Source organism: Lontra canadensis, unplaced genomic scaffold, assembly GCF_010015895.1.
Source record: "Lontra canadensis isolate GAN:19392208 unplaced genomic scaffold, GSC_riverotter_1.0 scaffold1, whole genome shotgun sequence".
NCBI classification, from domain to species: Eukaryota; Metazoa; Chordata; class Mammalia; order Carnivora; family Mustelidae; genus Lontra; species Lontra canadensis.
The window spans coordinates 695408-714487 of record NW_022630995.1 but is presented as its reverse complement, the minus strand read 5'-3'; the positions used below and the strand labels follow the sequence as shown (position 1 = coordinate 714487).

General features: G+C 44.8%; 1 protein-coding gene and 1 non-coding gene across 19 annotated transcripts in view; both read right to left on the bottom strand.

The window, feature by feature from the left end:
- Positions 1-13587: 13587 nt before the first annotated feature.
- The window catches only part of SEC31A (SEC31 homolog A, COPII coat complex component), an 84445-nt gene continuing 78952 nt past the window's right edge, over positions 13588-19080 (bottom strand). For all 18 annotated transcript variants that reach the window (XM_032879173.1, XM_032879439.1, XM_032879354.1 and 15 more), the window contains 2 exons: positions 15461-15532; positions 13588-14172 (listed from right to left, as the gene is read on the bottom strand). In XM_032879173.1, coding sequence (XP_032735064.1) covers positions 13993-14172; positions 15461-15532 — 252 coding nt within the window. In that variant the 3' untranslated portion in view covers positions 13588-13992. The remainder of the gene's footprint in view (positions 14173-15460; positions 15533-19080) is intronic.
- LOC116871670 lies at positions 16911-17017 on the bottom strand. Its single transcript, XR_004383476.1, has one exon. It is a non-coding gene; the product is annotated as a U6 spliceosomal RNA (small nuclear RNA).

Genomic DNA, 19080 nt, shown 5'->3' with positions numbered 1-19080 from the left:
TACATCTAAAGGGAATCACAAGAAGATTTTTATTATTGGTAATGAATAACCTTTTCCTCAGACAACAGCTAGCCCCTCAAAGTCCTGGAGACCTCTCTTCCAAAATTCCTTAGAGACTTACATCATCCATAACCCCCTTTGTCCTCACCCACCACCGAGTCCACCCCTACTCTGCCTTTAAAAACTCTGACTGTAATCTGGCTCGGGGTCCAAGTCCCTACTCCACTGTGTCGGGTATACTTGGGCCCAAGCTTAAGCTTGTCAAATAAACCCTCATGTGATTGCATCGGTGCTTGGCTCCTTGGTGGTCTCTCAGACGCAAAAACTCGGGCACAACAGTTCTGCCTGCGGGTCTGTAATCCAGACTGTCCTTTCAGGGGTGGACTAGTGACTTGGCCGAAAATCCCTGGGTTATTGTAACGATTCCACCCACACTCAGTCTAACCATTCAGTCGTTTGGGATGTATTGGGCACCTGCTATGTGCCAGGGCCAGTGGACACTGGGGATACAAGGATGAATAAGGTTCAGTCCCTGCCCTGAAGGGGCTCCTCATCTGGGAAGGAGGACAGATCAAACAATTGCAACCTCTTGGCGATGACCGAGGAAGGGCAGGAAGGTCCAGTCCATGATCAGAAGAAAAACAAAATTTGTTAGACATCAAGCATACATACCCGGAGTCCAGGAGAAGCACCGAAATAGTTCTTTACTTGACCCCGGGTACATTATCTATAGGGTAAGCCACTCTGTCTTGAATGTGTCTTGAACGAACCTCTTCCTCTCTTTCCTCCAATGAGTCCGACTGGGTGGGGCCAGTCATGTCAGCAGGTTGGGCTTAGTGTAGAGAGGGGGATGTCGGTATGTGTTGTGGGTCGAGGGCAGAGCTGTTGAGGTCTTTCAGATCCTGCCTACAAAAGGAAGATTGAAGGAAAATGGTTCTTTCAGATCCAATCTCAGAGAGAAAACTCTGCATGTATCAGATATACTCTTGCTGATAATGACTGTCTAATGACTGTCCCCGGTAGCATTTTATGCCATCAAGGCTACTGTCCCTTTTCCCATCTAAGGTCTTCAGAAAAGACTTCAGTATATTTTCTTAGCTTCTGGTCAACATCCCAGAACTGGATGAGTGTTCCTCTCACCCCTTACTGGGGGCAAATGGGATAGTAAGCTTTATCCTGTCAAACAAGTCATTACCAAAAATGTGATACGTACAAGATGAAATGGAGGCACAAAGGAAGTAATAGTGTAAGGGGAGGGGTAATAGCTGAGTAGGATTTTTTTTTTAAGAAGTTGGTCTTTTTATTTATTTTTTATTTTTTAATTTATTTTTTAAAAGATTTTATTTACTTGACAGAGATCACAAGTAGGCAGAGAGGCAGGCAGAGAGATAGAGGGGGAAGCAGGTTCCCTGCCAAGCAGGGAGCCCAATGCGGGGCTCCATCCCAGGACCCTGAGATGATGACCTGAGGCGAAGACAGAGGCTTTAACCCACTGAGCCACCCAGGTGCCCCCTGAGTAGGATTTTTTAACTTGATTTTTAGTTTTTTTTTTTAATTTGTGGTAAAATATGCATAAATCTTAACCATTTTTGAATGCTTGGTTTAGTACTGTCAAATGTATAATAATAAAATAAATATATAAATCTCCAGACCTTTTTCAACTTGCAAAACTAAAACTCTATGCTCATTAAACAACAATACCCTACTTTTCCCTCTCCCTAGCCTGGCAACCATCATTGTACTTCCTGTTTCTATGAGTTCGACTACGCTGGATATTCCATATAAGTGGAATCAGACAGTGTGTGTCTTTCTGTACGGCTGGCTTATTTCACTTAGCACAATGTCATCGAGGTTCATCCAGGTGGTAGCATGTGTCAGACTTTTCCTCCTTTTCAAGCCCAAATAATATCCCATTGTGGTATATACCACATTTTGCCAACCCATTAATCCTACAATGACACTTGGGTTGCTTCTACCTTTTAGCTACTGTGAATAATGCTACTATGAACATAGGGGTACAACTATCTCCTTGAAACTGACTTCAGTTCTTTTGGATCTATACACAGAAGTACTATTGATGGATTTTATGGTAATTTTGTTTTTAATTTTGGGGGGGAACACCATACTGTTTCCTGTAGCAGCAGCAGCAACAATTACATGGCCACCAACAATGTGTGAGAGTTCCAGTTTCCCCACATCCTAATGCTTGTTATTTTTCTTAGGGATTTTTGGTTTTGTTTTTTGGATTTTATTTTTTTTTTTTTAAGATTACAGCCATCCTAATGGGTGTGAGGTAATACCTCACTGTGGTTTTGATTTGTGTTTCCCTAATAGTCAGTGATGTTGAGCATATTTTCATGGGCTTGATGGCCCTTTGTATGTCATCTTTGGAGAAGCATCTATCCTAGTGCTTTGCCCATTTTCTTTTTTTTTTTTTTTTTTAAGATTTTATTTATTTGACAGGGAGAGATCACAAGTAGACAGAGAGGCAGGCAGAGAGAGGAGGAAGCAGGCTTCCCGCTGAGCAGAGAGCCCAACCTGGGGCTCAATCCCAGGAAAGACCATGACCTGAGCCAAAGGCAGAGGCTTAACCCACTGAGCCACCCAGGCACCCCTGCCCATTTTCTAATCGAGTTTTTTGTTGTTGTTGTTTGGTTATAAGAGCTCTTTATATACTCTGGATATTAGCCCCTTATTAGATTAAATGGTTTGGAAATACGTTCTCCCATTCCAAAGTTTGCCTTTTCACTGTTGATTGTGTCATTTGATGCTTAGAAGTTTTAAATTTTGATATATAAATATATAAATTTTGATATAGTCCAATTTACCCATTTTTACTTTTGTTACCTGAGCTCTTGGTATCGTATCTAAGAAAGCACTGTAAAATCCAATGTCATGAAGCTTTCCCCCTGTTTTTTCGAAGACTTTTTTAGTTTTAGGTCTGATAGTGAGGTCTTTGATCCATTTGGAGTTAATTTTTGTATCTAGTGTAAGATGAGGGTTTAACTTCATTCTTTTGCATGTAGATATTCAGTTTTCCAAACACCATTTGTTGAGGAGAATCTTCTTTCTTTATTGAATGATCTTGGCACCCTTAGTGGAGAGCATTTGACCATATACTCGAGGATTTATTTCTAGATTCTCTGTTCTCTTCCATTGGTCTGTATGTCTGTCTCTATGCCAGTGCCACATTGTTTTGTTTACTCTAGCGTTGTAACACATTTTGAAATCAAGAAGTATAAGACCTCCAACTTTGTTCTTTTTTATTTGGCCATTTGGGATCTGTTGAGATCCCATATGAATTTAGGATAGATTTTTCCCTTTCTGCAAAAAATTGCACTGGGATTTTGATAGGGATTGTAATCACTTTGGTTAGTATTGAATCCTAACAATCTTAAATCTCTAATCCATAAATATGGGATGTCTCTCTATGTGTCTTCTTAAATTTTTCTCTGCAGCATTTTGTGGTTTTCAGTGTACAGGTCTTTTGTCTCCTTGGTTAAATTTGCCAAGTGAGAATTTTCAAGGAGCGCTATCTGGTAGAAATAACACGCACACCACAAACTCAAGCCACGTGTATAAGGTTTTCCAGTAGCCACATTAAAAAAGTAGAAAAAATAAATTTAATAGTTTCTTTAACCCAGTCTACCCAAAATCTTATATTTTCACTGTGTAATCAATATGAAGTTATTAAGACTTTTACACTTTTTTCCCCACACTGTACCTTCAACATCCATTGTTTATAGTTACAGCAGAGCACATCTTAAAATTCAGGTTAGCCATGTGTCAAGTGCTTAAGAGCCACGTGTGTCTCCTGGCTGCCATATTGGAGAGAGCACAGTCTGGAAGGATGAGTGGTTTATTAGACAAATATGGCAGACGACATTCCAGGCAGAGAAAGTAGGGCAAGCAAAAGCTTTTTCATTTGGCATCTAGAGAGATGTCTGGAATATCGGAAGTGCAAGCAGGGAGACAGTGGGATGGGAAGCTGAAATGTCATGCCGCGGGCATGCATGAAGGTAGACAGGTCTCGGGAATGTCGTGCGGGAAGAGTATGTGGCAGGTGAGGGGACTTGGAAAGGTGTTATGCAGCATAATAATCTGATCAAATTTGCATTAAGAAAGGCCACTCTGGAGAAAGTGTGGAAAATGACTGGATTGGAGGTAGAGAAAGGAAAGACTGAAGGCAAGAGGCCCAGTTAGGGCACTATTTTCAGAGTCTGATCAAGTGATGGGGAGGATCTGAAGAAAGGCACAGGCACAGATTCCGGAGAAGAGGCAATGGAGAGCAGCGGCAAACCCACAGAGACTGGCACAGAAGACCAGTAGGACTACATGCGTAATTGAGCATGAAAGAGAAGGAAAAAAACCAGGGTTCTTTTTGGCTCTCTGGATTTAGGATTCAAGTGAAAGACAGCGTCATTTATTAAGATACTAAATCTGTGCTTGTGAGCATTTTTGTAAAATAGGGATAATAATACGTACTTTATAGCATTCTCGTGGCAACTAAGGATTAGCACAGAGTCTAGCATGTAGGAGCCCATAAATATTAACCATCATCATCATCGCCGTTATCATTCTCATCATCGTTTTGGAGACTGGGACAGAAGAAGCAAGAGCAAGTTAAAAAAAAGAAAAAGAAGGGGCACTGGGGTGGCTCAGTGGGTTAAGCGACTGCCTTTGGCTCAGGTCATGATCTCAGGGTCCTGGGATCATGCCCTGCATCGGGCTCTCTGCTTGGCGGGGAGCCTGCTTCCCCCTCTCTCTCTGCCTGCCTCTCTGCCTACTTGTGATCTCGCTCTGTCAAATAAATAAATAAAATTTAAAAAAGAAAAGAAAGAGAAGCCCCTGATGTAGACTGAGAAGATGAAAGAGGTAGGAGAATCAGCAAAATGTGGGAGAGGATTCACAAAACCAAATGTGACAGAGAAGCTGTGGAGGAGGGAGAATGAGGAGCCCACTACATACAAAGGTCATTGCTGACCCCTTACCAAGGCCTTTCCAGTGAGATATGGGAACAGAAATTTAAGAATATGGAGGAGGAGATAAGCGTAGCACATAGATATAAATCAGTTTTCCAAGAAGCTTGGCAGTGAAGAGAAGGATGGAGAAGCAAAACTGAGTGTGTGTCTGAGTGTTCAGTTAAGAGGGATTTGAGCACACTTGTTGGCTCGTGGAAAGATACTGAAAGGTCAAAGCTTAAAACCACAAGGAATGGGTTGCTCGATGGAGCTGGTTTCCTAGGGTTGGGGAGAGGGTTAAGCAGGTTGGGTTGCACTTTGGGCAGAGAGACAGCTTGTTCTTGGAGACTGGAAGAAAATGAAGACGAGGGCAGATAAAGCTTCTAGAATCAGTCAAGTGAGGGGGGATGCCATTGATGGCCCATTTCTTCTGAAGGGAGGGTTGGATCATCTGCAGGGTACGCATGGTGGGAATTTGGTAGAGAGCTAGAGAAAAGTGATGGAGGCTTCCAGAGCTGCTGAGCGGGACAAAAGAGAAGCTGACCAAGGACCCTTACAAGGCTGGTGAGCCAAACTGAGGACCCAACTAAGAGTGGATGCTCCGAGCTCATAATGGCTTCGGTCTGCGCAGTTAGGGTTCGACAACATCACTCGGCAGCCTGATGGAACATCTGAGGTGAAGTAGGGTGGGGACTTGATGGGGGCGCAGGAGAGCCAGGTCACGGTGGTGGTAGTGAGAGAGAAGTTTGTGCAAGTCCAGGAGGGGGAACGAGATGTGACCAGAAGGAAGCCAAGAGCTCATGTAGTAGAGGAATCGAAGGCCACGAGGTCTTGAAAGTAGCCGAAGAGTAGCTGTTTGTTCGGCGACAAGAATGAAGGAAGCAGCAGGCACTGCGCTCCAAGGGCGGGATTTGGGACCAAAGACTGACCTCAGGAGAAGAGTCTCCAATGGTCCATTCCAAAATGTGGCCATGGGGTTACAGAAGTGGCCTTGCTGGGGATGTGGAGGTCAAAGGTGCACGGGTGCTGAGGAGGTTGAGGTCTCCTGGACGGGACCTTCCCAGGAGTTTGAAATCACACAGGATAGGGTCCGGTTTAGCTGAAGAAGACCGTGAGCCGGTGCCTGGTGGCCGGGGCGGGCTCCTGCACCAGGTGAGTCACCGTCTCGGTCATTGACGAGCACGTACAGCACGTCGTGGGTTTGTCATTATTCTCTACTCACCCTAGACAGGTGGACTCAACACCATCGCGAAACCTGCCCAGCCTGGAAGCCGGGGTGCATTTGGGGAACCCGACTGGGAAAGAAGCAGAACAGGGTGGGTAGGTTGTTCCAAGAACAAACTGTAGCGGCAGCAGGGAACGCGAAACAGAGCCAGTGGCCGGCTTCGTCCGACGCAGTCACTCAAGGCCCCTCCCGGGCCCCAGGAAGAGATGCCCCCTGCAGCCCGCGGGGAAGTACAGGGGGTGGGAGGGGACATTGCCTTTTGGATGTGATGCAGTGAAAACAATTTCAAATATAAATAATCTTTGTGTGCCTCCGTGTGAGAACACCGCTCACAGGCTTTCCATTAGTTTTGGGGGAGCATGAAGTTGGGGAGTTTGCCTCCAAGATGACTAGAAGGTTGGTTTTGAGAGATTGGAGCACCGTGGCTTGATAGAAAATTAGCTTCTCAGGGCCCCTGGGGGGCTCAGTTGTTAAGTGTCTGCCTTCCGCTGAGGTCATGGTCTGAGGGTCCAGGGATGGAGCCCCACATCAAGGCTCGCATCGAGCCCGGCATCCTCCGCGCAAGGCCTGCTTCTCCCTCTCCCACTCCCCCTGTTTGTGTTCCCTCTCTATCTCTGTCTCTGTCAAATAAATAAAATCTTAAAAAAAAGAGAGAGAGGGCACCTGGGTGGCTCAGTGGGTTAAGCCTCTGTCTTCGGCTCAGGTCATGATCTCAGGGTCCTGGGATCAAGCCCCGCATGGGGCTCTCTGCTCAGCGGGGAGCCTGCTTCCTCCTCTCTCTGCCTGCCTCTCTGCCTACTTGTGACCTCGCTTTCTATCAAATAAATAAATAAAATCTTAGGAAAAAAAAAAGAGAGAGAGAAAGAAAACTAGTCTTCTCAGTTTGCTCTAGTCACAGAAGGGCTGGCTTCCCCTTTTCTAGATTAAATGGACTGGAAAAATTTCTCATTGAGATTTTATAGCAGTGAAGAGGGGGGCACCTGCTCGTATAAAATGAATGATTCTATTTCTCTGGATGTGATGGATGTGAGGAGTTTTCCTTCAACAAAACCCCCAGCCTTTTTACTTAAGACTTCCCACATTTCCTGAGCACCCTTAACAGAGTGCTACAGTTTGGCAGGAGGACACTAGGCACGGGAGATGGCCAGGCCATCTGAGGGCCTTTACTTCCTAATTCTTAGGTTAAGAGCATATACTTGAAAATGCACCGAACACTGAGACCAACCCAAACCTGTCTTTTTGGTTGCCCTTTGCAGCTTTCCAAGTCCCCTTGAATCACAAGACATTCTTCCACTCAATATCTATTCATCGAGCCCCTTCTGGAAGCCAAGCCCTAAGCTCAGCCCCACAGACAGTGTGCGGCTGTGCTCTCGGAGCTCAAGGTCCGGTCGGGAAGCCGGACGGAGATCAAATGCAGGAAGGAGGGACGCCACAGACTTCAGCGAACGCTACGGAGGAGTCACTAGCCAGCTGTCGAGGCCCAGCTGCATTAACATTCGTGAATATCTACGCCACACCCCCCGACCAACATCTGGCTAAAAACAAGATGCACAAACCAAAGTGAACTCCTCTCCGCTGTCTCTCTCTCCTGCTGCGAAAGCCCAGCTCTCTGAGGTAAGTGAACGGCCCTATTGTTGCCGCAGAAGAAAGACAGTATTGACGAGCTTTTCACCCACGTGTCTTCCAACTCTCCAGTTCCTCTGCCCCGCCGCAACACCCGCCCCATTTTCTTCTATGATCCTTACTTTGGTTTCCAAGGGCAGAGAAACATAGAGAAGCTCTTACTTCCTTCTCAGCATTAGCTGCGTGGTTGTTTCTGTTTCAAAGACCTCTTTCTCTCCCTGCTGCATCAGTGACCACAGGCTCCTCTGAAAAGGCAAAGGCCCCTGTTGTTCTCAGGCAGGGAGGGGGCATTTGTAAATAGAGTTCAGGAATGTCAAAGGGGTGGCCCAGATTTGCCGCACCAGAGGAAAAAACCAAGTTCGTTTGTTGAGTTCCTGTGTGGTCAAGCGTGGCCTATTCTTGGCGTGGGAAACAGGTGTGCAGAACGGTTACTTCATGGGACTACAGAGCATTATAGCAGGGAATTCACTACTAAAGACCTCAAGGCCAAGCAAATGTATTTAGTCCAAGTCCTCAAATTAGAAAACCAATTTTTTAAATGCCTCCTTACTTATTTCCAACCAAGGGACGTGCTGCATTGTTCTTTCTCCTGATTAGCAGTGAAATTAATTCTACAGAAGGAGTAAAATATCCAAAAATAAATAGGCCTGAGTTGCTTCCGTCATCTTTCTTCAAAGCTTCGGTGCTTACCCGAATGTTTTCCATTCGTGCTGAGGTCTTGCAGTGAGTATACAAGGATGCTGTGGGAGAGGTAGACGGGTAACAGAGTTCCAGAGCTGGAAGTGAAACTAGAAATCATCTAGTCCTACCCCCTCATTTTACAAACAGGGCTATGGAGGCAGAAAGCAGTGGCATTTGGCTGACAGGAAGGGGCGGGGAAGACACTGAAACCGTTTCTTGACTCTCAGACCGGTGCCCTGAAAATTTTTACTGTGACCACCAAGGGCTTCCCCTCCGGTATAGGTAAGGGCTTGTTTCAGCTTGTTCTCTACCCCCTCTTCTCTAAATTGCATCTTCCGTTGGCGGAACTAATCCATGGGGTTCTAGTGGGGCTTCAAATCGCTGTGTTCACACTAGGGTGGGCACACTGGATTGGCACAGCCAACTCCAGCATCCCGTCCCTCTGGGCACAGAACTCAGGTGTTGAGCGTGAGACCCGCATGGAAACAACTGGAGTTGTTGTTGCGAGCCATAACTCATAACTGGGTATTGTGAGAGGTTTCCTCTCCCCTTGATGGAACACAAGCAGAGGAGAGGTAGGCTTTGGACTGCCAGGAGCCAACTTCCCCAGCATGTAAAGAGAACCTGCCTCAAAAGAAGCCAATACACAATGTTCAGTAAGTTTATCCGTTTATCATAACCACATCCCTTGTTTATGGGTAATGCCAGGTCTCTGCAAACTAATAGGAGGGAAAAGCACGAAATCAGAAAGCAGAATGCGTTTTTGTTGTCGCAGTGGTTACTTTGGGAACAATTGGTTTTGTGGAAGAATGTGCTCATTAGGCTGTGATCTGGGTTCAAATGTGGCTTCTCCTGCTTCCCAGCTGCCCCAGTAACTGGAATGAAGAGCTTAGCTCCCTGGGCTGAAATGAGGACTGAGAGGGAACGAAGTACTCAGCTCCAGGAAAGGTGAGGTCCCTTTAGGGTGTCCAAGCAGCAAGCCCCAGGAGAGAACTCTTTGTGGACTTGATCTTTGCCTGTTAAAACTGACTTGTTCTCTCCCAAAGACTCTTCAGGCAAAAAAGGGTCAGGAAAGTCATGGGTTACTTGGAGACATAGCCAGAGGGAAAGGAAGTTACTTTTAGGTCACTTGTAGGAAATGCTGCTTTCCTTCTTTACTATGGAAGTCTGTTTTGATATTTAATTCCACAGTCTAGTCCTAGAGTGGGGGAGTTCCTTTACTGGACAAAGTACAAGATGAAATGATTTCTCATCATTAACCAAATAAGCCTTAATGGTTCCCTTGAATTATATATTATACTCATTACCCTTTTACTTATCAAAAAAAAAAAAAAGAAGTCTGGAACTTTCCTCTTTTAATCAAATTTGAATCCATTGCATTCCTATGGTAGGCTCCCTACTGGTTCATTTTACATCGCCTACCTGGAAACACACACACGTTTGGACAGGATGTCTTCCTACTGAACTACATGAAGTCCTTTACAAATACCTATTGAGGTAAAGAAACCGTCAATAACAATGTGAAAATGCTACCCTCTAGAGCTGGGAAGTGCAAATGCCTTTAAAGGTGTAACCCAGATAATGGTAGATGTTTGAGATACAAAGTTCATTAGGATTTACTTCATATAGACAAAACCCCAACAAACTCTTATATATTTTTTGAAGTAGAAAGGTCTCCTCTATTTCACAAGGCTTCTGAAGCCATCCCCCTTCCCCCCATGTTTGCAGAGCGTGAACCCACTGATACGCAAGAGGTGGTTTTAGAAAGGTCACAGGACCGGGAATTGTAAGACACAGCAGTAAAAGCAGGAACAGGCCTGCCCGATGAACGACTACCTTCTAGGTCCGGGACCGTCAGAATTCAGCTTCAAGGGAGAGCACAGCCTCATGAGAGACCTGAGATATTACTGAGTAATGAGGTCTCTGCACAGTCATTCCAGGTGTTTCCGACGAACGACATTAACACTATTTGCTAAATAATACTTCAGCCGATCTCTGGAAACATGAATCCAGAATGCAAAGGCCCTGTACCACAGTTATACCAAAGCCTATTTCCGGGGCGCCTGGGAGCTCCATCGGTTGGTGCCCACTCTTGATTTTGGCTCCGGTCATAATCTCAGGGTTGTGGATTCGACTCTGGCCCCTTTTGGGGCTCCCGCTCAGCACGCCAGTCTGCTGGACATTCTCTCTCCCTCCCCCTGGCCCTCCCCGCCGCGCTCGCTCTCAAATAAATAAATAAATAAACAAATCTTTTTTAAAAAGGTCTGTTCTCTTTTGCTAGATTTCATTACCTTTTCCAAGATCTACACCACTCACTTTAAACCCACACATCCCACCACTTCTCCCTGCGGGGCCTGAAGAGCGAGCAGCTGGAAACCAAAGGACGGTACAGTCTGAGCCCCGCGAGGCTCGGGTGCGCGCCGTAGCCCCGGCCTCCGGGGTTGGAGCAGGGAGAGCCAGTGCGGCTTCTTGTCACCTATCTTGGTTGAGAGGTTTGTCCTATTCATCCGTCAGACCCAACAGTTAAGACTTTCTGTGCATAAACCGTCCGTGTCACCGACGCAGTCATTCGAGAGGCCACCTGGGACACATCAGCATGTGACGGACACCCAGAGACCCGCAGGGGCGCTGCCTGGGAACGCCGCCGCCACAGCAGCGGGATAAAGAGGGACACACGCATCCTTATGCATGTGCGGACACAGACGTGCGTACACCGCTCGCAGAACCTTCAAGACTCTTCCAAATGATGTCACCACCACAGCGCGAGAGGCGACAGGTGGCCTTGTGGTCACTCTTAGGCGAACCTAAATTTGGCTCGGGAGACACATGGTTATCAGGAAAGTGTTAGCCAGTCACCACCCCTTCGTCAACCTGTCAGGCAGGTGTTAATCGGGGCACATCTGGTTGCCAGGAACTCTGCTCTTTCTGCCCTCCAGGGCACACGGAGTTTTCTGAACTGGGCTGCCAAGTCACGGGTAGAGTGGCGGTGCCGCTTCCCCTGCTGCCACGCTGTCCACCCGCACAACTGCCTCCAGCGGCTCGTGTCCGATTACATCTAGGATCCTCAGACGCGGCCCGAGACACATCCACCCCACGAAGGGCCATAAGAGCAGGTGCCATCTGAAGCAGCATCTCCCAGAGGCGACACATCTCCTGGCCGGACAGCCAGCCCCACCTACCAGGTTCCCTCACATGCCTTTCCTTGTTTTAAAATTACGTCAGTGAAAGAATTAAAAAGCACCAATATAAGGGCAAAACTGAGCTAATCAGGGATTCAGAAGAAGGACCCATCACGGTGCATGAAATAGTGGCAGAGGTATGGCTGTGATTTCCCCAAACTGAACAGATCGGTGACTTTGCACAAGAATCCCTTCATACATAGGCGCCCGACCTGCGCAGGTATACAGGGCAATGTCTTTGGAGTTGAAAATGTTAAAAACAGGCTCATTTATGAAAGTAAGACCTTTTTTCTCTACTCTCACTAAAAGAAAACTTTTTGAAAGTTGTTCCTCTTTTCAAGAAAACAGACTATGCTCTTTCAACAATCTCCCTTTATCTTTGTACTTCGGAGACAACACAGCATGTTGGGTCCGGCTCCTCCTCCCACCAGCCATTTATGTGGAACTTCTCCAAGGTTAGAAGCCACGTGGAAGAAGGTCTCCACAGCAGGGGGAAATATCTCAATGCTGTGTTGAAAAAGGAGAGAGAACGGCGGCTCAGCCGTCGGGGACGGTGTGTTTTTACGCTCGTCCTTGTGAAACCTTCGGGTTGACCAGGGCTCTGCTGCCACCTACTCGTTTGTCATCTTTTGGGAATTTGTTTTTTCATAAAAAGTTGCCAATTATGCCATTATTGTATCAGGGTGAACATAAAACACACCCTAACTATAAGGGCAATAGATGAAAAAAGTTGCTAGAGGCCAGCCTGTGGTCTGCATGGGGCCTGGGGTTGACCCCACCGCCCGGCACTCAGCAGCCACTCATTTCAGTGAGTCGCAGAAGTGACTTGGGCACCTGCAGCCCCGGGGACTGAAGGCGGGGGCTGGGAGAGCGCGCCCGTCCTGGGGTCCACTGTTCACACATGCTATCATGGTCCTCCTTTTTTAGTTATAAAACGATTCAGAGCTAAACACAGAATGATTCATTTTAAAGAGGGGTTCTATTTGGCAAACAGGCAACCCCCCAAAAGGAAACGAGAGGTTCTCGCAGACTGTTTCACTCAGGGGGTACAAAGCCTGACGAGCTATAAACTGCTCTTCCTCACTCACCGCTCTTACTGGAACCAGTCTAACTCCCGGGCAAGCAGCTCCACGGTAGTTACGATGTTTATCTTCTAGCTGCCCAGCCTACTTACGTCAACTTATATAATGCCCCAGTGAAGACTTACTAGTGTCTGATTCTCAAGATTCTCTGGCGACCATCATCATTTGTTTACCACACTGGGTTTTTTTTTTTTTTTCCCTTAAAGATTATATTTATTTCACAGAGAGAAAGACAACAAGAGAGAGAATACAAGCAGGGTAGTGTAAGGGGAAGCAGCAGGCGTCCCGCTGAGCAGGGAGCCCGATGTAGGATTTGATCCCAGAACCCTGGGATCATGACCTGAGCCGAAGGCAGACGCTTAACCGACTGAGCCACCCGGGTGCCCCTGCCACACTGCTTGTTCTTAGGACAAACTATCATAAAATCACTTGACAGAAAAACTGGCTGAAAAATGTCTGCCTTTGATTCAGGAGGATGACAGAAATTAAAATTTTCCTTCTAAATTTACACTTCAGAGCTCTGGGTGACTTTTAAAAAGTGGACAAATTTCTAAATGTAAAATGGAGATAATTCAATCTTAAAACTCAAACAGAATATCAAAAACATTTATTAATACAAAAAAGTCCAATGCATTCCACAGAACAAAAATGCTCATTTTCCCAATAGGTATTTAAAGCTAGTGATCCCACTCTTCATTAATCTTTGCTAAAATCTAGGTAGCAACCTCTAGATTTGGTTATTTGTTCAGAACTCGAGTAAAGCCAAAGACACAAAAAATAGGGATTAAACTAAACTGTGAGCAGCTGTTTTTAAAAAAGACTACATACACATAAAATAGGATTACACACTTTAATCTGATTGACATAGAGGAAGCAGGGAGGACATGAATGAAAATTAGTTTTAGCTCTGCTTTATGCATAACCAGATGCTCCTTTTCCAAAAAGTATACTGAGGTTTTAAAAACCACATTTAATCAGAATACTTCAGGAAAACACACTATGTGTAATCCAGGAAATACACTATTTGCAGAATAGGAAAATCATCATGGGCAATAAAAGATTAAAAGAAAGCACCTGGGTTTTGAGCAGTTCTAAGGTGAGTATATCTGCAGAAATAGTGTAAATGCTCTTGACTGGCTGCTATGGAAACATGCTAATGAGGACTGGTCCATACCTTAACATTTCTTAAAATATGTTTCTTTGGAAAAATGGCAATATGGGCTGGGAGTAAAGACGTCCTTTTAGACACCCAGCTTATTGGCCTGGGTGAGGACGACTTTGAGAACCGGCATGAAAGCTGAGGTCTCACTGAAGTTGCTGGTGCTGACTATGTGGGTGTGGATGGTCAGGCCTTCTGAGTAGTTGCGTGATTCGATGCTCCTTGCAATGTTGTGCAAACCATTGATGATTGTGGGTGAAAGCTGAAACAAAGGCAGAATCAGGAGAAAGAATTAAATTAAGAAAGACTCTCCCATAAACCCTGATATTTAAAAGGAGATTGAAACAAATATCATAAAAAAAGCAAATAAATCATATAGCTTTTCTAGAAATAGTTTTTTGGATCAAGCAACTCTTTAAGTTATAAAGCAGAACCATGACAAGATGATTTATGTAAGGAAATTATTATGAATTATGAACATGTATGAGTCAGTTAACTTTTTTTTATAGAAGCCAGCTCTCCTCCCCCAGCTGAAATGCTAACGTCTTTCTCCACTTAAGAGTGTTAATTCTTCAAATTCTTTAAGATACAGGCTCACACCTTTTAAAACTTTCCCATGCATATGAAGGAATTTAAAGGGTTTTTTTGGAATTTGGTTCTTAATCATGCTCTAAGTAAGGACCCAAAGCAGTCGAAAACCATGTCTACAGCAGTGATCTCAAACCTGTGGTCTACCTGCATTCACAGGACAACAGCCATCATCATGTACTCAACTTATCAATTCTTAACTGCTCTTGAATCTTACCATCTCTTAAAACCATAGTATCTGTAGTTTCCCCATGTCATTACTTAAATTATATGCTCATACTTTTGAGGGAAGAATTTATTTTGGATCAGTCCAGGGACCACAGAACTTTCACTGTTACATCGACTTTCTCTGGTCTGGCTCGCATGACAGGAATGGTTATTATTATTATTATTTTTTAAAGATTTTATTTATTTACTTGACAGAGATCACAAGTAGGCAGAGAGAGAGGGGAAGCAGGCTCCCTGTTGAGCCAAGAGCCTGATTTGGGGCTTGATCCCAGGATGCCGGGATCATGACCCAAGCTGAAGGCAGAGGCTTAACCCATTGAGCCACCCAGGCGCCCCAGGAATGGTTATTTTTATCTGATGGGACTGATGTGAGGGATGGAGCAGAGGAATGTTGAAATGCAAAAAATATAGCCACATATAAAATGAACAGAAGGCCAGTTACCTTAGGGCCAATACAAGCCAGATTATATTTCTACTCTTTGTTATAAGAAGAGTTAAAATTACACTCCTATCTCTCTATCTCTCTCTCTCTCTCACACACACACACACCTTATCCTGTTCTTTCATCCCCAAATTTAAATGACATTTATGATTCAGTTAGCGAAAGCCCATTCCACCACTGTCCTCACAATTTTGCTCCCAAGTACACTCCACACGAATGCTGATGGCGTGCTTATTTACTAGCAACTAGGGCTAAATGATTATCATGAATCCTTTTTCCCCCACAAACTTACCGTCTGTTCCCTAAGTTTATCATACAGAAACTCCAAGCGTTTGCTGGCGTCATCTAGCTTCCTCTTGGTTTGCTGCAGGAGAAGAAAAACAGATGTGTTATATTTGAATATTTAACTTTTATCCAAAGACTCTGCCCTGTCTCATTTCACTAATCCTTACACTCCTGATGCTGACCGGCTTCATGTTATAAAGAAACGGAGGCAGCTATGACTCAGAAACTTCAACTGACCGTTAGGACAGAGTTCAGTAACCTATTCATGGGGTGAGGGTAGGAGGATATGGGGCTGCCTTCCGGAGCGCAAACTGGAGTAGTGGTTGGACTGTGGACTGTCTGCTCAGAGGACAAGGTGTGTGCACGTGTAAACGCACTAGCCACGAGCAACACGGAGGGCCGTCTGGAGGCAACAGTGGGCCACTGTGTTGCAGGAGAGAAGATCTAAGGACAGCTACTGTGAATTATGGGTACTGGCAGCAAGCACAGAGGTGAACTGGAATCTTACTTTAACCTTTCCAATCACTTACATACTTAGTCACATTTGGTTATTTAACCTTGCTTCTTTCTGAGCTTTTCTTCATTTTTTGTTTTTTTAAGTAGGCTTTTTAAAGTAGGCTCCATGCTCAGTCCAATGTGGGGCTTGAACTCATGACTCTGAGACCAAGACCTGAGCTGAGATCAAGAGTTGGACACTTAACAGACTAAGTCACCCAAGCGCCCCTCTTTCTGAGCTTTTAAAACACCAAGGGAGAAAAAAAAAAAAGAAAATTACGTTCTGTGGCTTAAGATTACTAACAGGGATATTGTAAAAGGAGTTTTTAAATCAAGGAGGCCTTCCACCTCCCACTCCTCGTACTAGAAGTATAGTGAGAAAACCGTTCTAAAACTAAAATTAAAGGTTTCAATTACAATGTGATTAACCTAATGATGTACATTATGCGACAGCCTCAGAACGGACGCTGTTCTTCAGTATTTACCGAGGGTCTACTGTGTGCCATGCTTATGTCTCAGGGACCTCGAATGCCCTTGGTGGAAAAAGATACTAGATAGAAGTATGTTGCAGATGAGATGGTGATGAATGCCAGGAAGCAAGAGTTAACAGAGTGAGGGGCTAGAAGTGCTGGGACTGCGAGGTGGTAAAGAAAGGCTGGACAGCTCCTGGGACATCCGAGAAGCCTGGAGCATGTGTGGCCTGAGTAACGTGGTCACATGGCGGAAGATCCCCGGCAGAAGGAGCAGCAAGTACAAAGCTGTCGATGCTGACATGCTCCTAGTATGCTGGAAGAAGGAATGTCAATGTGTCAGAGGAGGAGAAAGGAAGAGCTCTGAATTTTTGTCCACTGAGATTATGTTGGCTGTGGGTTTTCATATAAGGCCTTTATTGTGTTGAGGTATGTTTTATGTTCCCTCTAAACCTACTTTGTTGAGGGTTTTATCAGGAATGGATTTTGTATTCGGTCAGATGCAAATTCACAAATGTGCGTGTCATCCTTGTTCAGGGTCCATGCTAATCTTCTCTGTATTGGTCCAATTTTAGTGTATGTGCTGCTGAAGTGAGCAATGACTGATCTATGAACACTGAACCAGCCTCGCATCCTGGGAATAAATCCCACTTGAATGTGGTGGATAATTTTTTTGTTTTTTGCTGAATGACTTTTAAAAAATATTTATTTATTTATTTGAGACAGAGAGCATGGGAGCGGGGGAGGGGCATAGGGAGAGGAAGAGGGAGAGAGAATCTCAAAGCAGACTCTGCACTGAGCACAGAGCCTGACGTGGGGCTCAAACTCATGACCCCATGATCACAACCTGGGATGAAATCAGGAGTCAGAAGCTCAACTGACTGAGCCACCCATGTGCCCCTGTGAATGACTTTTTTAATGTACCAACATCCGAACAGCATTTTTCATAGAACTAGAACAAATAATCCTAAAATTTGTATGGAACCACAAAAGACCCCAAATAGCCAAAGCAATCTTGAAAAAGAAGAACTAGGCTGAACGCATCACTGTTATGGACTTCAAGTTGTATTACAAAGCTGTCGTCACCAAGACAGTATGGTACTGGCACAAAAACAGACACACAGATGAATGAAACAGAAGAGAAAATGCAGAAATAAACTCACAATTATATGGTCAAATAATCTTCAATAAAGGAGGCAAGAATACCCAGTGGGAAAAAGACCGTCTTTTCAACAAATGGTGTTAGGAAAACTGGACAGCCACATGCCAAAGAATGAACCTGGACCACTTTTCTCACAGCACACATAAACATAAACTCAAAATGGATTAAAGAGCTAAATATAAGACAGGAAACCATAAAAATCCTAGAAGAGAGCACAGGCAATAATTTCTCTGGCATCAGCCATAGCAGTATTTTTCTCCTCAGACAAGGGAAACAAAAGCAAAAATAAACTACCGGACTACTTCTGCACAGCGAAGGAAACAATAAACAAAACTGAAAGGCAACATGCTGAATGGGAGAAGATATTTGTAGAAGACATATCCAATAAAGGTTTAGATTCCAAAATACACAAAGAACTGATAAAACTCAACACCCCCCCCCAAATAATCCAATTAAGAAGTGGGCAGAAGACATGAATTATACTTCTCCAAAGAAGTCATTCAGGCGGCCAGCTGACAGACGAAAAGATGCTCCCGTCACTCATCATCAGGGAAATACAAATCAAAACTACAATGAAATATCACCTTACACTGGTCAGAACGGCTCAAGTCAACAACACAGCAAACAACCCAGGGCTGGTGAGGGTGTGGACAAAGGGGACCCTCCTGCGCTGCCTGAAGGAAGGCAAACAGGTACAGCCGCTCTGGAACAGGACGGCTAACGGAAGTCAGAAACACAACTACCCTACGACCCAGCAAGTGCACTACTGAGTCTTTAGTCTTTACCCCCAAATACAAAAACACTAATTCAAAGGGATACATGCACCCCTATGTTTATCACAGCATTATTTATAATAGCCAAACTATGGAAGCAACCCAGGTGTCCAGTGACAGATGAATGGATGGAGGAGATGTGGCGTGTACACAACAGAGTATCAGTCGGTCGTAAGAAGAATGATGAAGTCTTGCCGTTTGCAACAACATGGATGGTGCCAGAGAGTGTGAGCTGAATAAAATACGTCAATCAGAGACAGACAAAGGTATGATTTCACCCATACATGGAATTTAAGAAACAGAATAAACTACCAAAGGAAAAAAAAAAGAGAGACAAACTAAGGAACAGACTCTAAACTACCAAGAACAGTATGATAGTTCCCAGAAGGGAGGTAGATGGGAGGACGGGTGAGACAGGTGACAGGGACTGATGAGGACACTTGTCACGATGAGCACTCAGCACCGTACAAAACTGCTGAAGCACAATATGATACACCTCGAATGAATTTTAAAAAAAGAATGAGAAAAAGATGAAGCTATCAGGGATAACGTTACAAACTAAGTCATGCTGCAAAACTACTTTGTGGTGTCTGGATACAGCTAACGTGAAAAGACTGTATGACAGCCACATTGTATAAAGGATTCCAGCTAGTGATTAAAAGGATCTGCGTGGGGGAGGAGTCAAGATGGCGGAGAAGTAGCAGCTGAGACTACTTCAGGCAGCGGG